The 11,097-nt window shown below is 42.6% G+C and overlaps 1 protein-coding gene across 4 annotated transcripts in view; it reads right to left on the reverse strand.

The window, feature by feature from the left end:
* Positions 1–9,730, reverse strand: part of LOC121313137 (zinc finger protein 704-like) — a 60,278-nt gene extending 50,548 nt beyond the window's left edge. For 2 of the 4 annotated variants that reach the window (XM_041245342.1, XM_041245341.1), the window contains exon 1: positions 9,151–9,727. In XM_041245342.1, the coding sequence (XP_041101276.1) occupies positions 9,151–9,408 (258 nt within the window). In that variant the 5' untranslated portion in view covers positions 9,409–9,727. Of the gene's footprint in view, positions 1–9,150 lie in introns of all 4 variants that reach the window. The other 2 variants (XM_041245344.1, XM_041245343.1) reach the window with 1 other exon arrangement.
* Positions 9,731–11,097: the final 1,367 nt, after the last annotated feature.

Below are 11,097 nucleotides of genomic sequence, written 5' to 3' on the forward strand. Positions count from 1 at the left end.
AGGGCGCATGAATCAAGCCAAGTACAAGGTTGTCCTGGAAGAAAACTTGCTTCCTTCTGCTTTGACAATGTTCCCCAACTCTGAGGATTGGTTTTTCCAGCAGGACAATGCTCCATGCCACACAGCCAGGTCAATCAAGGTGTGGATGGAGGACCATCAGATCAAGACCCTGTCATGGCCAGCCCAATCTCCAGACCTTAACCCCACTGAAAACCTCTGGAATGTGATCAAGAGGAAGACGGATGGTCACAAGCCATCAAACAAAGCCGAGCTGCTTGATTTTTTGCGCCAGGAGTGGCATAATGTCACCCAACATCAATGTGAAAGACTGGTGGAGACCATGCCAAGACGCATGAAAGCTGTGCTTGAAAATCAGGGTTATTCCACCAAATATTGATTTCTGAACTCTTCCTAAGTTAAAACATTAGTATTGTGTTGTTTAAAAATGAATATGAACACACACACACACACACACACACACATACATACATACATACAGAGGGGGGTCATCATATCATTATTTGCATGAAAGTAACAGAATTGGAATATACAGAGGGGATCTTAAACCATTCTCTGTGTCTTCTTGGTCTGGTCACGAACTCCCCCACTGACAAAGAATGTTTTTAGAAAGAGTCATAAACTAACTGCTGGACAAGTGTTTTACCTCTACCTATCACTGAATGAGTCATTTCGGTGCCAGTAGTATTTTGCTGAAGGCAACTTCCAGACAATTCTGGGGCCTTGACACCTAGATGGGAACCAGTCCTTGTCGTAAATCCAGCTGTCAGGGGGCGAAATAGCAGACCAATGGAGAACAAGGGGCCGTGTCGGTACGAGAACAATCAATGAAAGACACTTCAAGCACTGCCCAAAACAACCAGACTAACCAATCACAGGGTTGAAGAGAGACTCACAAAACCCGCTTGTGACCAGGATGACTGTAGTGGTGACGTCAGACTCAGAAGAACACAGAAACCAAAACACGTAATGGTGGATGAAAACTGAGTCGTGGCGCTCAGTATATTTATTAAGTGATAAAACAAACAAAAGATTTAAACAAAACACACAACACTTGAAAATAAAGGGTGTGTTGGCCAAACAAACAGACAGACAAAACAGACGTGGTTGAACAAAAAACAAGTACCGTGCTGGAGCTTCCAGCACGAAATAGCAATTGTTATTGAGGTGTCGCCTTCTCTCTCACCCGTTCTCCACTCACAAACATACCACCCCGAGTGAGTGAAAACATGCTGCTTTTATGCAGCTGTACCGAGACTCGATTGTGAATCAATCATTCAACTGGAGTCTCGGTACAACTGTATGTGAAGTACTAAAAAAGTGCAATTCCCCGTGCTCACATATTATTACATTTTACCTGCACGTGAAGTGCTGTGCAATCCTCGTGCCTAAATACAAACATACATTTTAAACACTCGTACTCATAACCCATATTTATATCCCATGTATTTTATACATAAACACCAACATTAACACACTACATACAACATAAAACACTAATAAACATAAATGGGCGGGACACCACGCCACGTATGCCCCTCCTTGTGCAAAGCACAACTGGCCTTAATGGCCACCTCCCCCCTCAGTCCCAAAGTTACAGACGTAGTCCTAGCCCAGGAACAGGGGCAGCAACGAGCCAAAGGTGGCGGCCATGGTGGGAGGTCCTCCTCCACTCCAACAGCAGTAGTAGCCAATGCAATCCTAGCAACCCCCTGGCTGTCTGTGGGGGTGGCCTCCTGACCCTCCCCCCCTTCTCTGTAGCCGGCAGCTCCCTCTTATGGGGATCCGGCCACCAATTTCCCGGCAGCAAAAGTGCTGTGCTTCTTCGTAGCTGGCAGCTCCCCTTTGTTGGGCTCCGGCCACAGTATTTCCTGCGGAAAAGCAGGGATGACAGTAACCACAGGCGAAGCAGTCCCAGCGACCCCAGGCGACGGCACCAGCAGCAGACCCTCGGGAGGCGATGGCATCAGCAGCGTAACCCCAGGAGGCGACGGCAGCAGCAGCGGACCCCCGGGAGACGAAGACAGCAGCAGCGGACCCCCGGGAGGCGACGGCAGCAGCAGCGGACCCCCGGGAGGCGACGGCAGCAGCAGCGGACCCCCGGGATGCGACGGCAGCAGCAGCGGACCCCCGGGAGGCGACGGCAGCAGCAGCGGACCCCCGGGAGGCGACGGCAGCAGCAGCGGACCCCCGGGAGGCGACGGCAGCAGCAGCGGACCCCCGGGAGGCGACGGCAGCAGCAGCGGACCCCCGGGAGGCGACGGCAGCAGTAGCGGACCCCCGGGAGGCAATGGCAGCGGACCCCGGGAGGTGACGGCAGCAGCAGCGGACCCCTTGGAGGCGAACTCGGGAGGGGAGCACCTGGCCATAGAGGCGGCAGCGGGAGCTCCACCTCTCCCTCGTACCCTGTAACCAGTAGCTCCCCAGGCGATGCAGAGCAGCAGGTAACCCCAGGCGATGCGGAGCAGCAGGCAACCCCAGGCGATGCGGAGCAGCAGGCAACCCCAGGCGATGCGGAGCAGCAGGCAACCCCAGGTACTCAACTTCTGCTGGTGTAGATGGGAGCTGCAAGCAGTCCTCCCATGGCAGTGGAGGCGGAACCAGCAGGAATTCATCCTCTGCTGGTGGACGTGGGAGCTGCAAGCAGTCCTCCCATGGCGTTGGAGGGGGAACCAGCAGGAATTCATCCTCTGCAGGTAGCGGATTACCATGTCCACAATGTCTGAGAGCGACACTGGACGGTGTTGCTTTTCCCAGGCTTCCCATCGCTCTCATCTCTGGCCCACGGGAGGTTGATCACATCAGGGTCGGCCTCTTCAGCATTCCTCCTAGGCTCCACCAGCCATTCCCAGATTCCCTCAGAAGAGAGGGAATTTGTCGGCCTCTGAGCCAGTAGGACCTCTCCCTCCCCCGGACGCTCAGGCTCCTCCATCTTCTGCCATGCGTGGCTCTGGCTGAGTGGGCGCTACCTGACCTCGACACACAGGAAGCACCACTCTTCCTCATCCAGACAGGCAAGGCAAACATCCGGCGTGGTAGAGATGCAACGGGACCTGCGACCGGCCCCACGCTGCTGTTGCTGCACCTTCTGCTGCTGCTGTTGCTGCTGCTTTCTCCTGCCATTTCTTCCCATTTTTATAAAAAAAAAAAATTTCCAAAAGGGCACTTCACACAAAAAAAATTATTTTTTTTTTTTAGTTTTTTTTTTTTTTTTTTTTTTTTTTTTTTTTTTAAACACACAAAAAAAACGCTGTCTTTCCCTGGTCTGACTTGTGGAGGCTGGGTTTATCCCTCTTCAGACACCATATGTGACCAGGATGACTGTAGTGGTGACGTGAGACTCAGAAGAACACAGAAACCAAAACACGTAATGGTGGACGAAAACTGAGCCGTGGCGCTCAGTATATTTATTAAGTGACAAAACAAACAAAAGATTTAAACAAAACACACAACACTTGAAAATAAAGGGCGCATTGGCCAAACAAACAGACAGACAAAACAGACGTGGTCGAACAAAAAACAAGTACCGTGCTGGAGCTTCCAGCACGAAATAGCAATTGTTATTGAGATGTCGCCTTCTCTCTCACCCGTTCTCCACTCACGAACACACAACCCCAAGTGAGTGAAAACATGCTGCTTTTATGCAGCTGCACCAGGTACAACTGCACGTGAAATAATAAGGTGCAATTCACCATGCTCACATATTATTATATTTTACCTGCACGTGAAGTGCTTTGCAATCCTCGTGCCTAAATAAACATACATTTTAAACACTCATGCTCGTAACCCATATTTAAATTCAGTGTATTTTCTACATAAACACCAACATCAACACACTAGATACAACATAAAACACTAATAAACATAAAGGGGTGGGACACTCCGCCACACCGCTGACTTTCGAAGTGTCAGCTGCGAGCTTCTGCTGCAAGCTGCTGCTTCCAGGCATGCGTGCTGATCAAGTGTGCTGTCCGCAAAGGAGGTGTGCACAAGGAGTGTCCACCCACTAGAGGTGGCTGGGAGTTCGGAGGAACGAAATGAAAGCTACACTGCTCTGAAGTTGCAGAGTCACTGAAGCACACATGCTTGAATTCACAGAAGGCAAGGAAGAACCAATGTTCTGAATAATGGCTAAAATTGTCTTCCGAGGAAGGCCTTGCCACCCTACGAGAGACTGGATCAGATAACGGGATACTGCATTAATCGGAAAGCAGGTCTTTGTTTCCACGTATCTACACGAAACAAACTGAACAAAGCCGTCAGTTATGTTAACGCATTAGCTGAACTGAGTTATGTCTGATCAACAGAACTATTCCAAGTGGGAAAACTGACAACAACAAAGAAAATGTTGCAAGCCTTGGAGATCACAAGCTGATCTCCATTTGAAAAGGAACTATTTGTTTATTGCGAGCCTACGCAATGCAACGTGTACAGCAAAATACTGTCTACATTGGAACTGAGGATCTGGAGAGCTGCAGTATTCATCGACACAGACTGACGTCTGTATATGGAAATCGCTAAGTATTCAACATGTCTAATATTAAATACTTTATGACTCGAGAAAGTAACTGAAGCAAATGCTATAAACTTAAGTGGAAACTATTCTAGAACTAGAATACAATATCTCAGTTATTAACATTTGAACCTTCTTAAACAGTGCACCTAGAGACTAATTTATATATAAATAAATTGTATACCAAAGTCACTACAGTATATGCAATAGTATATATTAGAGCAAGAAAGGTTATACATGACAGAGCATGTATAGAGTATATAAAAAATAAGTAAAAGAGTGCTATATAAGATGTACACTGCATATTCAGAAAAGTAAGCAGCACTGGAGGAGCTAAAAGGGCAGGGGTCGGCAAGTTGTCCATGCAACAGTTATCTGTGTCCATGGCAGTGAATACATCTAACACACAGACACACGCATGACAGTGTCATGGATGATGCTTGTGAAGTTTCGAGTTAGTCAAGTAAACCGTTTGTCAACTGAAGCAGTTTTAAATTTCTGGCGTAAACATACACCTGTGGCAACCATCTTGTTTTATAAAACATCACCATTTTCACATATTTTATCCCATTGCTACTGGGACGATAACTACCAAGTTTGGAGTTTGCTGGACAAACAGTTTTCAAACAGCAGCATTTTGTTGTTAGGGGGGTGTTTCGATAAGATTTGTGGCTGCCATTATGACATTAAAATTTATCACAGCAACTTCTGCTTCACAAACTTGATGTGGGTTTGGAAGCTGATGATATATGCCAAGTTTCCGATCAATCGTTTCACCGCTTCCCAAGAAGATGATTTCGAAAGGTTTTATTGAAAAATGCCTCATGGCACCAACTGCAAGGACACAGCATCAAAAATGTTTCAGCATCTGACAGCCAATGTATCCAGCTTGTTACCTGCCAAGTCAGAACCTGATCAGTTACACAGATTCGAAGCAGCAGAGGTTTAAAGTTTTGGGAAGAAAAAAAAAATCTTAACAATAACAATAGGCTTCCCAGCCTTTGGTTCAATGATATCAAAAGTACACCAAAATATTAAGCGTTACAAGTTCGAATGTGGCTGTTAATTAGCAGGACAGTGGGTGTCAGATGTTTTTAGAGGACCCAAGTGCAAAGTAGCATAATAGACAGGTCCATCCAAGTACAATAAATAAAGCACATAAAGAGAATGGAAAGAACATATCATAAAACAAAAATCCTTCAGAGCTTTTCCTTAATCTGAACTAAATCTAGACGTGTACACCTCCTAATAAATAGTACCTGATGATACTGAAACAGTCACAATGGAATTATATATTAACAGAAATTTGCTATGTAACAATAAAATAGAACAAGATGTTTCTCTCTACAAATGAACTACTTTTAGTCATGCTGACAGCTTTTAATACTGATGAAACATATCCATCAACACCATCATCATCACTAGGTACAAAGACAATTCTGCTCTGTATCGGTGAACATTTTATAAACTTGTAATTCCTGGCTTTCTTCACAGCAGTGAACCGACATTCAAGAAACCCTAATGTCAAAAACACCTCAATCACTGGATCTTTGCGGTCCTATGTGGGACCAGGTCCGACATTACAATTTTCCCTTTCCAGTCCGATATCATCAAAAAGATGTAAAGCACAGGTCTCTAGTCGTTTTTTTCTCTGGAAAAAGCAGCGAAAACCTTTCAGAAGATTTTCTGGAATGACAGCCTACATTGTTTCATCACTACAGCAAATCTAATATAGACTGACTTTGTGAGTTATTGTTCATAAATTTGTCATATAGCCTACACAGATTCTGTTTATGTTTAAATTTAGCTTTTAATTAACCTTGAAGTATTATTTTACAAAACTTGTGCTGTACTGTAGTCTAGTTAAACATTACTAGAGAGTACAGAGTTTCACTTATAAGATATAAATGACAGTTTGTTCTGTTTATTAATTAATAATTGTACAAGTGTGTGTCACATTTAAGGAAATGGAAACATTTTACAATTCCCTGTTGTTACATTGCTTTTTGACAAACATGTAGTTTGAAACCACGTACCTGGGTCGTGCCCAGGTTGACCCAGTGACCCACCTCAGGATGTGAGTCGACACGCTTTGACCCAGGTTGAGTGTGACAAAATGCACAAATGAGCCGATGCAATAACAAATAGCCACACCTGTGTGAAGGTTTCACTTCCGTAAGGAACATTTCATTATTTTGCTTAGCCATATTTTTGTTGATTGAGACACGCATGAGCCAAAATACAGCAGGGAAGTAGAAACATGTGCTGTAATCAACATTTGGGACGACGGTTCAATCCAGAGAAGCTTGGATGGAAGCGTCAGTAGCAAAGTGCTCTCGGGGCATTGGCATGCGCAGTGTGCACTTGCGTCTGTCACCCAGGTGTGAAATCGCGTACTTGACTCGCATAAAACAAGGACCTGATCCGGGCAGGTTCCAACCCGGGTATAGCATGACATTGTGAAAGGGGCTTTGAGGCAATATATATATTAAAATAACATCACAACTCATCTTTTTTTTTTTTTTTTTTACATGTGCTGCATTTTATAATCTGTGTGATTTATTAGATCAAGAAATTTGGATCTCAAATATCAATTTGGTCCCCTGCTGTGAATGAGCACTTGTATATGCAAGACAGGTTTTAATTCCATTAATATTCAAGCTATCACATAGGCCAAAATGCCTGTGTTAGATGCTGTCATTCGATACCCTGGGAGTACAAACGGCAGTTTCATTTGGGCAAATCGTGATATTTGCCAAACACTTTGCCACTGGATATATTGGGAGACAATGGGTAAGATAATAATAATAATAATAATAATAATAATAATAATAATAATAATAATAATAATAATGTAACTTATAACTATCTTTTTCCATCATTGCTTACTTAGATGGCTAGCAAAAAACGTGTTTACTCACGTTTGGTTAAAGGCAGCAGCTTCTACCACTTCTAAATCGCTGGACCTTTATGAAACGGGTCCCAGGATCACTAATAGGTAATATGTTGATGTTGAAACTAGAAGAGCAGTTATGTGTGTGCAGTAAGTACCAAAAAAGTATTTATAATTACCTCTCAATAAGGTGCTTGTTTATGGGTACCAGCTGTTGAATATAATTTGCACCAACCGCTCCCCCTTAAAAGCAGGTACCTCCAGTTAGACTTCAGATATGACCATCAGCAAAGTGGCTGCTCAGGTAACATTGTTGTTTGCTTGGAAATCATGGTTTCAAAAAGAAGCTGTAAAACCACTTCTAACCAGCTGTAAAACTGACAGAATTGTCATGGATTACCTTGAGCACAGAGATAATGGACTGGCCAGCAAGAAGACAGAAGTTTAATCTCATAGAACACCTTTATGTCCTTCTAGGACATTGTGTTGTACAGCGTTTTAACCCACCATGTGACATCAGAGTGAATGGAATTGGAAAGGACCCCCCATGACGTCATCCACTGTCTGACTGGATGCAGTATGGATCGCATTAATGCCAGTGGAGCCCATATTTGACAATGAGACATCCATTTGGACCACTTTCAAACTGTTTGGAAAATTGATCTCCAGAGTCCAAGCCTATTGGCATTTTGAGTTGGGTCTTGTGAAATCTCACTAGCATAATAATAATAATAATAATAATAATAATAATAATAATAATAAACATCTGGAACAGACATTGCAATATACTGTTGGTCCTGATAGTCACAGCAGTTTATTTTAACTTGGATGGACATTGCCTCTAGATCCCACATGGTTTCCACAGCCCACCAGAGACAAGGAACAAGCATACCATTATATAATGTGGAGTCACGTGGCCAAACATTAGGTGTAATGCTTAGCTGTTTAAATACCTTATAAAATATTGGTGTAAAGATGGTTTTGTTTTCTTTCAAATCTGTGTTTCTTACGGTCATTAGGCATACTTGGAATCCAATGTAAACCACCACAGTGACCAATACAGCAATTGTTTTATCTTTTGAAGATTTTGGGGCCATTCTAGGTATAACTTCTCATATATATACTATAGTAATCCATCTTAAAACAAGTTTTCTTGTAATTATAACAGTCCAGCCATTTAATGGTAGGGTAAAATGTGAATGACTGAATGTATTTCGAACATATATAATCTGTCAAAAACCGTAACCATGCCGATAAAGAAATAAAGACTAAAAACAATTTCAGTTCAAAAGTGCACACCATTAGTTCCTTCTTATCACAATGGAATACCACCTGCCTGACAGTTTGATACCTGTACATCAGTGAAAGCAACACTAAGCGAAAGACAAAACAGACTGTAATGTTATGGGGGGGGGGGGGGGGGGGGGGGGGTCTGTAGCCTACAGCATTTGCATTAGAAACGCTTTAGACCACATAACTTGTGCAGCAAATGTGGTCGACTACCTTCATCCCCTTTCTTCACGCAAGGCCTTACTTTAGAACTACCGCATGCCCATCAATGTCACCAATACACCACACAGCAATTGTTTTATTCATTTGTGGACATTCTGTTCAGACAAGCAGCTTTCTTCGCTTTTTCTTCTTCCGTACAGTAATATCTTTCCAGTGACAGAAGAAACTAATAGCAGCAAAAGTACGCTAATCACGAAACAGAAAACATACACACCTTCATGCTGGACCTGAATTGCGCTTTCCCTGTCATTTGTGCTGGACTCGTGATGATTTCCTCTTCAGAATATTCTTTCAGGGTCCCATCCTGTAGCAACACTGTGTACACGTTACTGCGAGATCCCGGCACCGTTTCCCTGTTCTCCAGTTTAACAGATTGAACCACCCCTGGGAGCAGCGCCCCGTCCCCCTCGGGGCTAGAGGCACATACCCGGCTCCCAAGAATCGAACGTTTTACCAAACGTCTAGAATGCATAGCGGCTTTTTATTTATTTATTTATTTATTTATTAAATGTTGTCTACAGGACGATTAAATAAAATAAACATTTATGAAAATTAAAACAACAGAACAAATATGACGAATATTAACTTACTAGTGTAACACTGCACTGGAAATAACTGTTTCAGTCTGCAAATATGCTTCATAAATATATGTAATAAAAAAAACAAACAAAAAAAAAAAAAGCGTTGATATCGCATAAGACTAGAAATCAGCACTGTGTAGGAAATATTCTATCAAAACACACCCTTGATCTGGCCGGCTACCGATCCTCCTTCACTCGAGTTGTTTATTTTCCTAGCCATTCCCCAAAGCCCTGTGTAGTAAAGCACAAACCTATGGAGTGGATTTAAGTGTGGCTTGGAATTACAACGCACAAAGAATTAGCTGCATCGTGTGAACAAAACAAGAATGACAACGACAACAGTGACAGAGGCGTAATGACAATTTTAATCATTATTGTTATTTTTTAAAATCACTTTGAAGATACAAGTAGCTTCACTGTATTTCAAGTTTCACGTTTCCTTATGAACTCCGGTCCAGCCTTTAAACTCCATTCCGGTCAGTTGGACACCAGTCTCTCCCTCTTCGTGGAATGCTGCCTGTAAACATGTGCTGCTCCACGGCCTAGCTGTTTTGATTGGTGGGGAATGTTCATGCCTCCACTATTTTACTCTCTTTTGCAGATATGTAAATTTCCATCCAAGCATCCAAGTACACAATGGAGCAAGGACAGAAAGAAGGTTTGTTCAAAATTACACCGATGGAAATACTTTAAGGACTGGGACCCGAGACAGGCAAATGGTGAACAATAGGGAGAGACATAACTCTCCCCCCCCCCCCCCCGTTTTGTTTTTTGTTGCGATATTTCTTGAAGCTTATTCAGAAGTTATAAGTCTAGAACAGTGAATCGTGTCGTGATGTGATGAATATATATATATATATATATATATATATATATATATATATATATATATATCTATATATATATATATGTTTTGGAACACGGTGACCATTTTTATTTGGTGTGTTATGTTTTGGAAAATGTGACCATTTTTATTTGTGTGTGTGCTGGGTAAGTACTCATGTACCATGCAAAGATCCATTGAGTTTTTCTTCTGTACAGTTGTACCACCGAAATATGATAACGGATTTTACTAAAGATACTGTAATTATTCACAAGTTTGCTTCAGTGTGCAGTACAGGAGCCGTAAATATTTAAGTTTACGTTAGTACTGTGGCTGGGATCTGTTTGGCGCGTGCAGTTAGGAAGGGGTGGGAGTGGCATGTTTGTCTTGTGCCGCAGATGCCTTTACCTCCTGGTAACAGTCCGAGCTCTGAGGATTTTAGCTGTATGTACTGTACTGTTTTAGATATACCGGTATATGTACTGTTTACATTTTATTACATCTAATAAATAGCTTGCTAAAGGTGTATTTCTAATCAAAATATATATGTTTCCAGAAAACGAAAGTATAATGCTTAGGTTAATAACAATTAAATAACATTCCTAGTAAACTTATTTATAAAAATGGTAACTAGAAATCGGTTCTTTACGGTCTATTGGAATATTTTCCAATATATTCACGTTTATTTGTATGTAAAAATATAACTTTAATTTTCAGATAATTAATGAACGAGTTCGTGTTATGGTGCTGAAGGTTC

This window comes from Polyodon spathula, chromosome 3 (genome assembly GCF_017654505.1).
Source record: "Polyodon spathula isolate WHYD16114869_AA chromosome 3, ASM1765450v1, whole genome shotgun sequence".
In the NCBI taxonomy this organism is placed as follows: Eukaryota; Metazoa; Chordata; class Actinopteri; order Acipenseriformes; family Polyodontidae; genus Polyodon; species Polyodon spathula.